We start from the raw sequence: 16094 nt of genomic DNA, 5'->3' as shown, positions 1-16094 counted from the left end.
TATTCTGTCAGTAGAGCGGTCAAAATTACAAATCCAGCTCTCGGAACTAGGCTTCGAAGCACTCTCCCGACCACAAGGAATAAACAAAAAACACAGTGTAGACACTGTCAAAGGATTGAAAATGTGATATTGAAAGATAGCATAAGATTTGTTTAGCCTGCAACAACCCTATTTAGACTTTGGTGGCCTGCCGCGCCGCTTCAGCTGCTTTCCCTGCTTTCCCTGCTTTCCCTGCGGTTTCGATGGCCTTCCCCGTCGCCCAGCATTTTGCAAAGTACAACGTCGCTTTATACCTTCCACCTCGTCAGCGGAAAACAATTCAGCCGGCTCCACAGACCGATGCCAGGCAACCTCAACATGTGGGACCCCATCAATAACCATATATCCGGTGAGGCGCTTGTATGAATATGCCCGAGAGAAGCCTAGCGGCTGAACATCGGGGGAGGCACTGCTTCCAATCTGAACCGATTCTTCATAGATCTGGCTGCTTTGGTCCCGCTGACGGCGATTCACCGGTGCGCAGTAGCTTCCTGTGGGGGGAAGAGACTTCGACCTGACTAGCTTCGGCCGCTTGTTGCTCGTTCTTTGAGAAATATTGCCAGCAGTTGCATTGGTCATGTTGATGAACTCAATGCAGTCATACTGGCTATCCTCTTGCGAAGATAGATGTGCACGCTTGCGCTTGGGCGCCCTGGTGGGAGGGACCGCGTCGTCGTCTGGGCTGAGCTCTTCCTTCACTTGGCATGAAGAGCCTTCAGACAGCTCCCGGCTACCTGAGAGCCCTGCGGCCTTTCCTGAGAAGGTATCAGACGGTGAAGTATCCACCCCGGCCGAGGTTCTGCCATCACCCAAGCGCGGATCATCATCGGTGATTATGATTGGCGTATCTACTACATGTTAGAATTGGAAAGGGCAAGTAGGAGATCTAGATGGATTTTACCTGAAGTGTCTCCTGGCTCTACCTGCACACGGGGCATGCTGCCGGAGGCGCCGACCGGGCCAGTGGGATCAGCGCTTGAGCGGCTAGGATGGGTACGGAGGGCCTCAATGTCCTGATCAGATTCCCGGACCTCAGCGGCGTGCTGTCCGGGCGGCCGGGATATCGACCAGGCAGGGGCTATATCGTCGAGCATCTGGTTACCGTCATTGGCGGGTGTTGTTTGATCTAAGATGCCTGTAAGATTCCGGAAAGCAGACCTGAGGCCTAGGAGACCACCCACCTTCACTGTCATCAATACGGGGAAATTGGGTCTCCGGTATCTCGTCAACCGGATCATGCTCCTCGTCACCCCAGCCTTCATAGTCCTGCTGCGTGCATTTGTTTCCATTGAGAGGGCCGCGATTGCCGGTGACACCGCCCAAGGCGGCGATAGCTCGCGAATCAGTATTGGGCTCGTCGTCGTCATCGTAGAAGAGACTGTGAAGGGGGTCGTCATCACAGATCGTACCTGTGCGGCCCCTGCTCTGCGCGCCCGCTTCTGGTCTGAAGGATTGCGGATCGTCCATGGAGGTCTCTCAGGCTTGCACGCTGGGAGGTTTTGAAAGTGGATCCTTCTCTTGACGCGTGCGGGTGATCGGGTGGGCAGTCTTTGCTTTCGAGGATTTTCGCTCGCGCTTCCGCTTTGGGGTAGGGGAAACCGACTTGGAAACAGGCTTTGAGCTGCTGGTGGTTTTATTGCCAGTATATGGGATAAAACGGATGGGAGGTTTGAACGGCTGGGACCCGGGCTGGTAGAACTTGATATGGTCCATTTTTGAGCGAGAAGATTGAGATTTGGACAGGCGTGAGGGCCGGCACAAACTGAGGAAACATTTGCCTTTTTAGACCTTGACGTCTAGCAACGGGCTTTGGATATGGTCATTTCCTTCTTGCAACCCTGCATCGGTGATCGCCGCGGATTTGGCCGCTGAAACAACATATGGCTACTTCCGGCGCAGTAAAGGGCGCGCTCGCCAATAAACAGTAAATAGCGCTATTGCTGGAAGGAGGCCAGCCTCGGCAAATGTCTTGAAAAGCGAATACGGCCCTGCGGTGCAACCTTTATGGCATCCCTGGCGAGCTGAGACCTCCCACCAGAAAAATCTGCCTTGCGGCCCAGCCAATATCGTCAGTCTATCAACCTTCGTGAACGAATGAATCCGGAGCACTAGCCCAAGCCTCCAACTTCCAACCCCGGCAGAATCATGCTATCACATCACGGCTTGCAGTCTATCGTTCGATCCGGCCAGTCCCATAGTCGTGCAGACGTTTGCTCGCAGACTGGGTTGGCAGAGCGGTGGCGAGAAGAAGTCACTCGTTAGGTGCGGTGATCTGTTGGTAGCCCGGCATGATGGAAAGTGCCCATTCAACGCATAATCCAGCCCAGCCGCGTCATCGTCAGGCTGTGCCGCACCGGAAGAGAAGGGAATAGGAGGAAATGGGGGCCCTCGGGGGTTCCGGCAGTACTAGCTAAGACCTACAGCGCCAACAGCTGGCGACGGACATGGAAGGGACCAGTCACCGCTTGCAACATGGTCACAGCCTACAATGCAGGCCCACCGCTCTACCCGAGGGCTACAAGGTCCTTCCGGCAAGGGGACTCGGCTTTGTGGCGTGAACAGGTCGCCGTGAAACTGGAAGCGAAAGGTGTAGTGCCATGAGGGCCAAAATGGATGCTGTGGTGAAAAACAAGTCAGGATTTAGGAGCAGAACAGAGGTAGAGAGTATAGTGTAGAATACCCACACAGGGAGGGAAGGGAGTCCAATACAGTAAATCAGGTGTACTTTGAGCGCCGGGTGAGCGCCGGGTGAGTAGTGGGTGACTGGCGGGTGATTTAGTGGGTGAGCGCCGGGTGAGGATCATCAGGCGAATTCAGGAGAATGCAGGGCGATTCCAGTCCATTCAGGCCGGCGACGTGGGTGAGGGAAGAAGGGAACGCGAGGGACTGGGAAAAGCAGCGGGAGGGCGAGGGGGTATTTATAGAGGTCAAAAGCGGCGAGGGGGACGCTAGACCGCATCGGGGGCGGCCGTTTCCGTAAGAAGGAATCGCCCGCGCCGGACGCGGCGGCCCTCGAACGCAGATTACGTGAATAATCACCAACATCATGCAATGTATCTTCCATCACTACCATAGCTGATACCGTGCTGAATGCCCCATTTCACCCTGCATGGCCTCTTTCCAGAAGCGCACCCCGCAGAGCTGCCCGTGTAGCCGCAGCTTTCGGATTAGGATATGGTCACGTAGAGTCAGCATTGCATCAGTTTTCTGGCTGACTCTGTTATCGGTGGGGTCACAGATCTGGGGAGTGTTCGCAAGTTTGCCCAGGTCCACAAGGATGTCAGCAGGGATCACTGATGAAGCTTCATCAATTGTAGTGCCAAAGCCAGCATCTTCATTCCACGTTGTTATGCTCGTCGCCGAATTCCTGTATCATGATTGCATCATTTATCGCCGACAAGCAGATGTATACAAGCTTCATGTGCAGAGTCTGATGTTCCTTTAAGCTGCGGTCATGCAAAATCCTGTGATCTTTCATGTACCCTCCCTTCTCCTTATCATAGGCGAATTTGTAGTTCCTCCCCCGGCAGTAGGGTCACGCAGCGATTGGATTCTCGATTGAATTAACACTTCGAAAACGAAGAAACGGGGAGGGCTACATCCAGCTGAATCTGTGCATATCCAAGCATTCTGCTGGTGGCCTGTGTTCCGTGATATACTACCATCCCAGACTCCCTCGTTTGAACACGAATCTCCCCCGGTACCTGGTTCACTCCGGTGTAGGATCCGAAGAATGCCTCCCGCAACGAGCCGGGTGGTTTGGACGGAAGGAGACGTCGTAATGCTTTCGCGCAAGGCTCGAGGTAGAGTGTATCTTGCAGGAATGTTTTAAAGGACAAGATACGCCCATCGGTTGCAAGAAGCTGTTCAAGAATGACCCGGCGGTCTTCATCATGGCGAACCATCGAGAAAATCCGTCCTCCCTGCATCAGTTCTCGAATCTTTCCAGCATCCCGGGTGGCATGTCTTGGGGCGAGGGTCTCAAGGTGAAAGACAGTATTATGATCTAACAGGGGGAAGAGCTCTTCTTGGTCTCCGAAGATTGACGACCAACTGTCAAACATACGTTGAAGATAGTGAACATACGCCTGTGTCCTTTGGTCAGGGCATTCACGGCTTATCATTCCCCTTGTGACTTACCTCGTCACATTTTGAGTGCAACCACCGGTGGAATGCCCCAAGCTCAATACCAGGCCAAAGGCCAACGAAAGGCAAAAGCCTATCAAACTCTCTGGCCATCCGGCCATGCTTCCGCTGGAAATTGTCAATATTGTCTCGGATGCTTTTGGAGAATCTGCACTTCCATCGTGCCGCCTCTTCTATCTCTCCGTTCATTTCGTGATAACGAAGCTGGCGGTAGATATCACCGTGGCAAAAACGTAGCTCATGGGAATCTGCTTCACAGATTGCAGCTTTGGTTGAAGAAGGCAGGCCTGGTTTCAGGGACATCTTCCTTTTAGTGTCAATCTTGCGTGAAGCTGAGTATGACGGCTTACCACTGCTGTAAAGCTCCACTAGCCACCATTGATCTGTTGGCCAGAGGACTTCCTTGGCCGCTAGCAGCCGATGCTGACCATGCAGCGCCGTCAGAGTTGCGCCATCCGGAAGTATAAGCTCACATGGCTCCCCGTCGCGCAGAAGGTCCCTCTGCCGCAGGCTAGAGAGTTCAAGGCTACGGGCCAACACAGCTCTATTTACCAGAGCAGGTACATAATTCTCAGGGCGGAGCCAATAGCATCCGCTCTTGAAAACATTGGCAAGATGGGAAATGTGGCGAGTATTGATTGTTCGCGCACGAGACGTGTTCCCTTCAAACTCAAGGCAGTCAATCCTAATTTTTGCTTTTCCCAAATAGTGCTCCGCTCTATCCAGGAAATCCCGTGTACCAACATCTATGTGATCCATAATATGCAAGAGACCATTGACCCAGATGCCTTGTCAAAGAGAGATATTATCTTTCCCTTATTGAAATCACTTGATATTTTCGGCGTCTAACGATCGACAGATCTGCAGAAATGCAGGAACGCCTTATATATATGTTTGTCCATGGCTGCGAGTGTCCACGCACGCCTATCTCAATCGTGTATAGACAGAGCTGAAGCGAATTGTCAAGGAAGGGTCTCTGCCACCATTATGTCTTCTTGCAAGCACCAAGAATGGATTCATATGGTTCGAGGCGACCACCCTGTTTTAGAGGATACGGGCTGCATGTGTCGCCTGGTGGAGGAACTGCCTCGGGCATCACAGCAGCACCTACGGCTGATACATTTCCTGGGTAGAGGTGCAAAAGATGCCGCTATTCAACAGCTATTCCCCCAGCGACACCGGGAACAAAAAGGCTCCTCAAAGGAAATTGTGCTGCAGTTGGATGACCCTACTGCTAGCGAGAATAGTCCTCTTATGTTTGCGGAGAGTAACCCTTTCTCTGCCGCGAACCAATCACGATTTATCTGACATTATACATGCAAGGCTGCTTTTTCTTTTCTGTGATGTGATCTGCATATTTGCCGATGATTTCCCCAGCCTAGGTGCGGCAATCACCCGGGTGGAATCTTGGGCTGAGATTGGCAGTGCATCGACCCTGCCACCTGCCGTCCGTCCGATGGTTATGATTATTACCTCTGAGACAAGTGGGCCAACAGCGGACATCCTCCCAGGCGGCGCATGTATCGATGCATCCTTCTCCTCCCTGGATGTGGTTCATTTCAACATCAACCAACGATCCTCAGTTCATCAGCTGAAAGAGGAGATTCTTTGCCGGGCTGCATTGGCACATATCACACGCCAGCAATACCACTGTTTGTTTTCAGCGCTGCACCTGACTGAATTATTTCAAGATGCAATAACGCATGCTTCTAACAGTACCATTGATCCATTTGATTTTGCGTTAGCAACTCGGAAAGAGCTCGAAACTCAACAGGACAAAGTGGACCATCTTTCCATTTTTTTGAAGCTCGCGATGGATAACAGACTACCTTATGATGCCATATCTTCTGTTGTTGCCTCGAGTGGATTTCCTCAGAACATGAATTGGTTTGTCCAGCAACAAGGTCTTGATGCTCACTTTGGCACTCACGGCGCTCCTAGTACTCTCAAGTGCAGCGCATGTGACCAGTGCCCCTATAAAATTTGTCTCAAGCGGAAATCAAATACGTTGCCAAAAACAATGAGAAAGCGCACGCGGATTAGTTGACTTTCTTAAGGATATCAGTTCTATATTTTTAGGGGGCAGGTAGAGCTATTTTTTCAATAAATAGACTATATATCTTGAGAAAGAAATTTCATGGTTTGATTTAAGCAGTCTCCGAAACTCCAGAAAAGTTCCCAAGTAAACAAGAGTGAATACTAGTATAATAAAAGCTCTAGGCGGGTAAGTGGTGGAGAAGCCTGGGGAATAGTAAACTGAAAAAGTAGGAAAAAGCCTGAGGGGGGAATAAAAAGCCCGGGGGGGAATAAAAAGCCTGAGGGGGGAAAAAGCCCAGGGATAAAAACCCTGAGGCTTTCATCCCCCTCAGGCTTTCATACCCCTCGGGCTTTCATACCCTCCGGGCTTTTTTATTCCCCCCGGGCTTTTTATCCCCCCAGGGCTTTTTATCCCCCCAGGGCTTTTTATCCCCCCAGGGCTTTTTATCCCCCCAGGGCTTTTTATCCCCCCGGGCTTTCGTCCCCCTCAGGCTTTCACCCCCCTCAGGCTTTCATCGCCCTGAGGCCGGCCACTCTTGCAAGAGGCTCCCTCTTCACTTGAGTTTCCTCTATCCATATCTCTGCCTTGTCAGGCCCTCCCTGGCCCTCCTTCCTCTTCTGTGTACTGGTTATAAACTTATGCTACTGTGGACGGGACCACCTTGAATTGACTCAGAAGGCCTGTCCTGATCCCCCAGGCTCCATCTTGAAATGAAATTGTACTTATTATAAGGAATATATCTGCATCTCTAATGGCCAATGTCCCCGGGGAAAAGAAATCTTTACCAGAAGAAGGAACTGCAATGCTGATGATTTAGTTTAAACACTTCTATTCTCTATAAAATACAGGCTCACTCTTCCATAAAATGTTCCACTGGGTAATGCTGCTGCAGATAATTTTCCTTTGGTTCAATCAATAGGACAATAATCTTGAGTCCTATCAGCTCAAGGCTGCACTGGTTGAAGGGGCTGTCAATATGAAGAAGGATATGATAGAGAATGTCCTTTCATGACACATATTATTCATCAAGCAGTGGGTCATTGTTTCTATGGTCTCTGAAAACAGTGGTCTGAGTCATAGGCATCCTTCCTCTTAGCCTGGCTTCTTATATAACTCTCTAACATTGTTCAATTGACAGGGGGATAGTGATTGTCCTATTGGCCTATTAGTATTTCCTTGAGTTGTATCAGGAGGCTTACCAATTCTTTCTGGGACAGTGGGAATGTTGTTGAGTCTGGGTTTGTGTTGAGAGAAAAGCTTTGCCTCTCCTCTTGCCATCCACCTGGGATAGCAACCTGGCTGATCCCAAATTCTGAGGCTTCAATATAAATATCAGTGTAACATTTTTTAGCATATTCTTACAGCTTGCAATCCAACAATGCTTTCTGTTTATTTTGCATTCTTTGGAGGCTGGAGCAATTGCAGTCTGGCATTTGTCCAGGGAGAAAATCTATTGTAAAGTACTTGACCACTTGTTTTTGTCCCTGTCCTGTGGTGTTATATGGTAGTGGGTACTCAGCAGCAACCAGATGGACCTGGCTATAACAATCAACAGAGTAGCTATACAGCATATCTTCAAGTGTACACTTTTGTTGCCACCACATCTGCTGTACACTGTGATGGGTGGAAACATCCTGCATGGGTTGAAGCATAATGGTTAACATGAAGGATGGAGGATGTACCCTCATGACAAGGTGACACAGCTGTTTTATTTATCAGGCAGGCCATGATCTCTTGGCCTCTAAAAATTGTGGTCCTAACTCATAAGTGCTGGGCCTTCAACTGAATTGGTCACTGCGCCCTCTTTGCAGCCCCTGCTAATAGTCCACCAACTGATTTTGGCAGCTGTCGCCATTTTTGATCCCTTGTCAGGGGTTCATTGTCCACTAGAAAGAGTGTGCACCCCAAACCAGGCTGTGACACCTCAACAACACTTTGGATGATCACAGAAATGCAGAAAGCCAGAAAGCCAGAATTAGAGACACCAAGAATGTGGCAAGGGCCACAGTGAGCAAAGGCCATGGCCTCTTCACTAATCACTCTCACCTCAGTGCTTCCATCCTGGGCCACAAATTTCAGTAGGCCAAAAAAAATTGTGGCCTGACTAATCAATAGGGAGCCCAGCAGGGCAGCCTTGTAGGAGATCAATAAAGGTCTGATTTTTGCTCAAGGCCCCAGTGTATTTTACTCATCCTAGTGCTTTACTTGTCCAAGCTCTCCACTTGCCCTAGTATTTTACTCATTCTAGTGCTTTACTAGTCCTAGCACTCTACTCACCCTAGTATTTTACTTTACTATTCCGAGCACTTTACTAGTCTGAGCCATTCACTAGCTCTAGCAGCAGGGCTCAGTGACATAACTTTTGAACTGGATGAAAACCAAGCCTCAAGATAAATTCCCTGCAAGACCATCCAATGAAGTCACATGGAACTTTATTCTTGACATGTCACACAGTCTTGTGTTCCAGTTTTCACCCTCATCAAGCTTCTGAGATAAAAGGTGAGCTCCTAATTAAATTCTCTTGTATGTTCAATTGCTTGCTCTATTCAGGGGTTGGATGTCTCATGTTATCTAGATGCCTACAGGCTTCATGTTGAGGATGAGTATATGCTCTCCAGAAACACTCACAGCATCTACAATCAAGATCCTGCTCTCACAGACTTTTGGTGTTCCTTGGACAAGGCAGAGAAGCACAAGGGTTTGCTTCCATCATGGTGATCAAAAGCAAAGTGAAAAGAGTGTGAAAAGCCCCGTGCCACAAATAGAATTGCCACCAAATGTACAGTTCATGTACATGTCATTCTTTGCTTGAGCAATTCAGAAAGACAATTAAGTAACTCAACCAATCAATCAAAACACATTGCTGAACCAAACAACTTCACTTGGGAGAACAATTTGCATCTGGTGTTTGTGAATGTCTGTCACTCTTTTGCATGGTGTGGAGTCCTAGGCTTTGCACCTCTGAGTAATCATCATTTCAGATGGAGGGTGCTTTTGGAAGGTGAGTGACTGATTGAACACCTGAATGCTCTGAGTATTAACACTTCTAGATATCTTTGTTCCCCCTTGTTCACCTTCACTGTCAGTGTTGATAGGCAAGAAGTAACTGTGCATTCTTCTGCTTTGGCAGGACTCTCTCAGAACTTGAATACTCTCCTAAATGGCAAAATGATTGAGGCAAAAACTAGACATGTGGTCTGGCCAAATGTCAATGTAGACACTTTCACTTGGCTATGTGAATTTGCCTATTTCCAAAACTACATACCCCCAATCTTTAACCTCATCAGCAGAAAGGCTCCTTCTGCAAAGGTCAAAAAAAAAGAGTGAAGGGAAAGAAGAGAAGTAAAAAAAGTTGCCTGGTTGTGAGCTTGGATGACCCAGTATTGGAGGCTGCAACCAAGACTGAGCTTGAGACTGAGCTGGAGTTGGAGCCGGAGCCAGAGCCAGATTTGCCTCCTGAAGACTTTTGCAACAACTCAGAAATTCTATATAAAGAGAGAAGTGTCTGGACTAGACACTTGTGCAATGCATTGCAAAGGTTGGTTTGCTTATTGAGATCTCTGAGAAAGAAATATCAGTCTATTATCAACAGCTGAAGGGATCAGTAGCTAATCAGGAAAACAAGCCCTGAAGCATTGAGTTCCAGAGTGTGGACTTTTCTTACAATAAACAATGCCAAGTTCTTGGAGGATTGTCATTCAGGGTGCCAGGCAGCAAAACTGTTGCATTTATTGGAGAGTCTGGCAGTAAAAAATCAACCATTCTGGATCTCCTTCTGCAAGTCCACTTCCCACAAGACAGTTCCATCCAAATTAACAAACACAATATTTCAAAGAGCCTAAAGAAAGAAATTATCTTTGTCCCCCAGAAACCTAACTTCTTTAGTGACCACAGCATTATGAAGAATCTTAAATACACCAACCTCAATGTCAAGGACACAGAGATATATAATATCTGCTGCTCTTTGTTAATCCACAACCAGATACAATAATGTTCTGAAGGCTATGACACCTGGTACCAAGATGCTATATTCTTGAGCAGAGAGCAGCAACAACTGGCTATTGCTTGTGCTTTAATCCAGAATGCACAGATTTTTCTTCTGGATGAACTTACAAACAGCCAGGATAACAAGACAGCCTCTTGTATCTTGAATGTTCTAAGATCACATACCGATGATTAGACCACCATTTTAGTTTTATAAGTCAGGCTCAATCCCTCTTGTTCTATCCTCACTGACATCCACTTAAGACACAAACTCAGAGAGATTAAGAACATTCATCAGATCTTCTTTCCCAAAAAGGAAGAGTGGTTGAGCAAGGGAAACATGAGAAACTTGTTGATTTGAAAGGTCACTACTACAAACTATAGTCCATCCAACAGCAGGCTGGTGAGTAAAGGCTTTTTTGGTTAATGGGGTTATCACTGTGTGTAGCTGTTGTAGACTTGAGGCATGAAACAATGACCCCCTCCTTTTCAGGTTGATTATGAAATTACTGCAGTTTAATAAACTGCATAATTTGCCATATGGTTGGAACCTCGATATTCCCTGGGCTGAGGAGGTTCTTGGAGAGTGGATGGAGCTTCTGGAAGTGGTTGATATTGAAATGGACAATGTGAGTTTGGAATTTTTGGATAGTGAACCAGAATATGACTCACTTGAAGAACTAGATTATAATCTCCAATCATTAACAGCAAGATCTTGGCCTACATACACAAGCAAGGAGAAATGCAAAGTCCTTTACTGGTTGAAAACAGGAAAATATAGAGCTGATTGTTTTGTTCAATATGGAAAAAATGGCTGCCATGTCCACAGAATTGAGCCTGCAGAGTATCACAATTTTGATGCAATAAAGTGTCTCAAATCACTACTGAGAGCAGAAGGTTTTTTCAGAAAAATAATGGAACATGGGAATACAGTGAAGAAGATATCAGAGCAATTGCTGTGGTTGCATGGAAAATTCCTCTCTCTGACTGCCCTTCAACACAGATCCATGCTGTCTACTCTGAGAGATTAGGCTGACTGTGGATAGTCTACTGGACAGATCACATTTGCAGTGACCCCCTTATGGCTGCAACTTGGGCCTTCAATCTGCTGAAAGCCTGTGGTGCGACAGCAGTGTCCTTTTGTTCAAGGATGTGCTCAGGTATGCTGTGCTTTAGGATGAATCAAGCAACCATGCAAGTGTGTTGATGCATACCATGAAATAATGGAAGAAATTGTCTCGGAAGGACCTACGAGGCTACCAACCATATGCAGAAGCTATAGGAACCACAGAATGTGAACTCAATAGATGTGCGTGCCCTCGCTCCTCTCATCCAAAGGATTGTGGGATGAGAAGCAAGACAAAAACTCTGCATCAGATCAAAGAAGATCCAAGCTGCTAAGCTGGAGACTAACTACATAGAGACTAGTGTCTCAACACCGCCCCCTAGGCTCCAGCAAGTACTGGGAGAAGACAAATTTCTAAATACATAAATCCAACAAATCCAGGATCCAAGCTAATTCAATAACCAAATGAGTGGAATATTTCTTAGTAAATGGTAAGCAGAAGTCCAAATTGGAGGTTGAGCTCCAAATCTGTTGCTGGTGTAATGTTGTTGTGGGTTATGCCACTTCTGCTGGTGTTTGTGTCATTCTAATCAAGCAAGTATGAATGTAGGATCCATGTTGTTGAGATTCAACATCTGTAAGAATTCTTTAAATTTTTGTTTTTCAAGTGGCTTTGTCAAGCTGTCTGCTGGATTCTCCATTCCTGGTATATGGTAGAGTTTCACCCTTTCCTCTTTGAGAAGCTCCTTCATGAAGAACCAACATGTATCCATCCACCTGGTGGCTGGTGTGTATGTCAGCTTGTGAGCTAGTGCTATAGCATTCACACTATCTGTATATATAGGAATTGGAGCTTTTGCTGGAAGATCAAGATCTTGTAAGAGCTTCTGAATCCAGAGTGCTTCCTTCACAGCAGAATCAAGAGTGCAAAATTCTGCTACTGTGCTTGACAGTATGATGATCTTTTGGCATTTTGAGCTCCATGTGATGGGAGTTCCCATATAAAATAATACATATGCTTCTGTTGAGCATCCTTTCTTGCAGTCTTGGTGACTAGCATCCACATAGACTTGTAATTCTGGGATTCCAGGCTTTGGAGTGCCTCTGAGGGTTAGGCCTAGTGTGGGAGATCCTTTCAAATAACACAGTATCTGTTTGCTATATCCTAGGTGCTCTAGTGTTGGCTTCATAGCAAATTGTTGGAGTTTGTTGACAGCCAATATAATATCAGGGCAGCTCTTTATCAAGAGCCAATTGAGAGCTTCAAGAAGCTGTTGCAGCCAGTTCACAATGCTTTCAGCAACTACTGAACTAGGCTCAGGCTCCTGTGTAAGCCATACTCCTTCTGCTATAGGGGTGGTCTGGATTGTTGAGCCACTCATGTAGAATTTGGCAAGAATCTTTTGAACATATGATCCTTGGAAGAGGTAGATTATTTGCTTTGTACAATCTCATTCAATTTTGCAACCTAGGAATCTCAACAGTTCACCTAGAGATTTTATAGGGAAGCAGTCAGACAGCTTGTTTTTGAAATCAGTGACAGTTTCTTTCATAGGAGCAGCAATAAGAGCATCATCAACATAGATTATTAGTAGCAGGCCAGACTCTTCATCTATGAATACACATGGATCTGTATCCTTTAGTGGCTTTAAACCAATCTCCATGAGAGCTTTTGTGAAGGTCTCCTGCCAAAGATGTCCTGCTTGCTTCAGTTCATACAGAGCTTGCTGGAGTCTGCAGATGAAGCCTTTTCTTTCTGTTCCAGTTGGAAGGCTCATGTAGATCTTATGGTGCTTAAGTATGGCATGCAAGTAGGCTGTAACTATATCAACTTGTTCACAGTGCATATCTTCAACCACTATTTTTATAAGCATGAGCTTGATAGCTGATTCAGTGACTACAGATGCAGCAGTCTTGTCAAAATTGAGGCCAGGGTGTTGGAAATTACTGCATATGACCCATCTAGCACAGAAGAAGATAATGTAGCTGTCAGCATTCACTTTCAAGTCAAAAACCCATTTGCCAGGTAGGATCTTAGCTGTAGGATCTATTGAATCCATCTCAACTAGCTCTCAAGTATTGGCAGCTTCTAGCTTCTCAATTTGTTTTTCCATAGCACTCTTCCATTTGCTGGTGTATTCGCTAGTTATAGCTTCTTTGTAGTTGCGTGGAACCTTAACTTTGTAAGCTAGCAGGTTGGCTGCAAGATAGGAAGTGTAATCTCCATATAGCCTTGGTGATTTGCCTTTAGTTGTACGGCTTGATACGTGTCTTGCAGGCTGAGGGTTCAGCTCCATTGAAGCTGTAGGTTCTGGTTCGCGTGTAGGCATGGATTCAGCACTCTGTCCCAGTTCTTCCAATGCATCTCTGAACATCTCATTGTGGATTTGGCCCTCAATCAAGTTGTTGTTGCTATCTCCATTATATGGAGGCTCTGGTGTTTCTTTGATAGTCTCATGGACAGGCTCTTGGAATCTCACCATGCATTCAGGTGCTGAAGAAGTCTTCTGAGATGACAGCATTATTGTTTGAAGCTGTGGGCCATGCATTTGCTCCTGCATCCAGAAAGGTATTGGGATCTCAGAGTTCTCAATCAGGTTAGCTTCTTGAGCACATGCCTCCATAGGCTCTTGTGTTGAAGCTGGTAGAAACCTAGTAGCAGCTTGCTTCACTGCCCCTATAGCTTCCTGCTTTGGGAAGCTCAGAATCACAAAGGGTTCTGTAAATCTATCCTTCAGCTTAGGATCTTCCTTTTTCAGGAGGTCTGGGATGGCATCAACATCCTCATTGAACTTGGCATTGTGTGTACATATAATTTTGCCAGTCTCTGGGATCCAGATCTTATAAATATGTCCATTCTCACCTTCATATCTGACTAGGCAACCAAGTTGAGCCCTGGGTTTCATTTTATATGTCTTATTGTAGTTCACTCTATTCTCTGGTGAAATATGCATGTAGGCTATACATCCATAAGCTTGTAGGTGCTGTAGATTTGGCTTCTTTTTCCAAAAGAGCTTGTATGGTGATTCTCTGCCTCCAGTCAGAGGGATCCTATTCATAATGTAGCAAGCAGTTTGCAAGGCCAGATCCCAGACTTCTTGTGGAAGCTTCACTTCTAAAATCATGACACAACTTATTTCTACTAAATAGCTGCTGATTCATTCTGCTATGCCATTTTGCTCAGGCATGTATGGAGCAGTCACTTTGCATTCAATTCCACAGGCCGGGGCGAATTCCTTCTTAAATAGTGAAAATTTGGTGCCTCCATCCATTCATACAGTATCCACATAGAAATCTAGTAGATTCCTGAGCCTCTTAACATGCTTCTGGAGGCTACATGAAGCTTCAGCTTTATTCTTGAGTAGTATAATCCATTTAAAACGCGTGCAGTCATCCACAATTATTAGAGCATATTTGAAGGCTTGAAAACTCATTGGCTTTATGGTTTGAAGGTCAATGTGGATTTTCCACCCAGAAACCATAGACTGGATCTGTGGTGTTCAGGATATCTGCTGTTTTGATCTTCCTAGTGCACATGCTTTGCAATGGAAAGTATCTTGGCCTTCTATTTTGATTTCCTGGTCTTTTGCCGCTTTTCATGTGGTAGGGAATGCACAGTGTCCCAGCCATCTATGGAGAAGCTCTGGCGTGAGCTTCATAGTAGCATACATCTGTTGAATGGCTTTCTCTTGCTGATGAAGTGGCTCTGTCTTGAGGATCATAACACCATCACTTTTCTTAGCATATCCCACTAGTTTGTGGTCTCTTCATGTTCACAGCATGTGGTCTACTTCCATAAAGTAGAGATTCAACTTTTCAGTCAACTGGTTTGTGGAAAGCAAATTCATGCCTAACTTCAGGTTATACCATGCATGTATATGGATCTCATTGACAATGCCATCCTGGATGATGCATCTAATGTGTACTATGCCACTACCCTTTATGGAAATGATTTCTCCATTCAAAGCCCTGTACCAATGGTTCATAGTAGGATCAAAGCTAGTAAAGTAGGCTTTATTGCAACAAATCAAGTGGCTGCAGCATGTGTCAACAAGCCAGGTTTCTGGACCAACAGCTCTTTCAGATACAGATGCCACCAAGCCAGGTCTGAATGCCATGCTGGTGAAGCTATTTTCAAATCCCATTATGAGATGATTTTCTCCTGTATTATCCTTAGCATCTTCACTGGAATTTGGTTGCTGAGATTTGAATTGGCTCTGGTTTTTTTGTTCAGGATTTGTGTGCCATCTTTCTTTGGGCCTTGGTCTCATCCATAAATGTGGCTTTGGCTTCCATCCTTGATATCTCTTGTTGGTAAAAAGGTGAGGGCATTGTTGTATGGCATGACCTGGAGTCTCACAATATCTGCAGTTGTCACCTATTTTGCTAGGTATTTTTTCACATAAGAATTTGACATGGTCATCCCATGAGACTCCCTTCTGTGGAGCATATTTCCATACAATTTGCTTGTTGAGGGCAGTCTCTTTGGATTTGGTTTGTCTGACCATATATATCCCACTCAGAGCTTCCACATATTCCTTTGCCTCCTGCACAAGATTCCTCATATCCTTATATGTTATGTCACTTGGGTTTGTATTTCAAACTATTGATAGCACACTATCCACATAGTTCTCATTAATCACTCATACACCCTCAATTATCTTGTTAATCACTAGAGAAGGATGTAATGGATGAGAAGCTCACAATGCCCCCTGGTATCATTCAAGCAGTACATCAAGGTATTGCATAACTGATCCATAGTTGTGTTGACATGTGTAGAAATAATTCTCCACCACATGGATGCATATATTTTTATCAGGC

General features: G+C 46.1%; 5 protein-coding genes across 5 annotated transcripts; 2 read left to right on the top strand and 3 right to left on the bottom strand.

The window, feature by feature from the left end:
* Positions 1-102: 102 nt before the first annotated feature.
* On the bottom strand, positions 103-2079 carry CIMG_08259 (uncharacterized protein). The gene is made up of 3 exons (XM_001241095.2): positions 1221-2079; positions 941-1165; positions 103-887 (listed from the first exon to the last, which is right to left on the bottom strand). Exons 1-3 carry the CDS (start codon positions 1504-1506, stop codon positions 169-171), a joined length of 1230 nt encoding a protein of 409 aa, XP_001241096.2. The 5' UTR covers positions 1507-2079; the 3' UTR covers positions 103-168.
* Positions 2080-3105: 1026 nt separating this feature from the next.
* Positions 3106-4999, bottom strand: CIMG_08260 (uncharacterized protein; the record flags this gene model as incomplete). The annotated part of the gene is made up of 3 exons (XM_001241096.2): positions 4180-4999; positions 3610-4127; positions 3106-3406 (listed from the first exon to the last, which is right to left on the bottom strand). The coding sequence occupies exons 1-3, from the start codon at positions 4942-4944 to the stop codon at positions 3106-3108; spliced, it is 1584 nt and encodes a 527-aa protein (XP_001241097.2). The 5' UTR covers positions 4945-4999.
* Positions 5000-5172: 173 nt separating this feature from the next.
* On the top strand, positions 5173-6232 carry CIMG_08261 (uncharacterized protein; the record flags this gene model as incomplete). The annotated part of the gene is made up of 2 exons (XM_001241097.2): positions 5173-5441; positions 5509-6232. The coding sequence occupies 2 exons, from the start codon at positions 5173-5175 to the stop codon at positions 6230-6232; spliced, it is 993 nt and encodes a 330-aa protein (XP_001241098.2).
* Positions 6233-7350: 1118 nt separating this feature from the next.
* Positions 7351-7911, bottom strand: CIMG_12129 (uncharacterized protein; the record flags this gene model as incomplete). Its single annotated transcript, XM_012358566.1, has 3 exons — positions 7351-7377; positions 7423-7522; positions 7586-7911. The coding sequence occupies 3 exons, from the start codon at positions 7909-7911 to the stop codon at positions 7351-7353; spliced, it is 453 nt and encodes a 150-aa protein (XP_012213989.1).
* A 1293-nt stretch (positions 7912-9204) lies between these two features.
* On the top strand, positions 9205-10214 carry CIMG_08262 (uncharacterized protein; the record flags this gene model as incomplete). Its single annotated transcript, XM_001241098.2, has 4 exons — positions 9205-9224; positions 9274-9436; positions 9511-9761; positions 9926-10214. The coding sequence occupies 4 exons, from the start codon at positions 9205-9207 to the stop codon at positions 10212-10214; spliced, it is 723 nt and encodes a 240-aa protein (XP_001241099.2).
* Between the last annotated feature and the right edge of the window lie 5880 nt (positions 10215-16094).

This window comes from Coccidioides immitis (assembly GCF_000149335.2).
Source record: "Coccidioides immitis RS genomic scaffold supercont3.3, whole genome shotgun sequence".
In the NCBI taxonomy this organism is placed as follows: Eukaryota; Fungi; Ascomycota; class Eurotiomycetes; order Onygenales; family Onygenaceae; genus Coccidioides; species Coccidioides immitis.
Note: the sequence above shows the minus strand (reverse complement) of the source record. Positions and strands in the feature narration are given on the sequence as shown.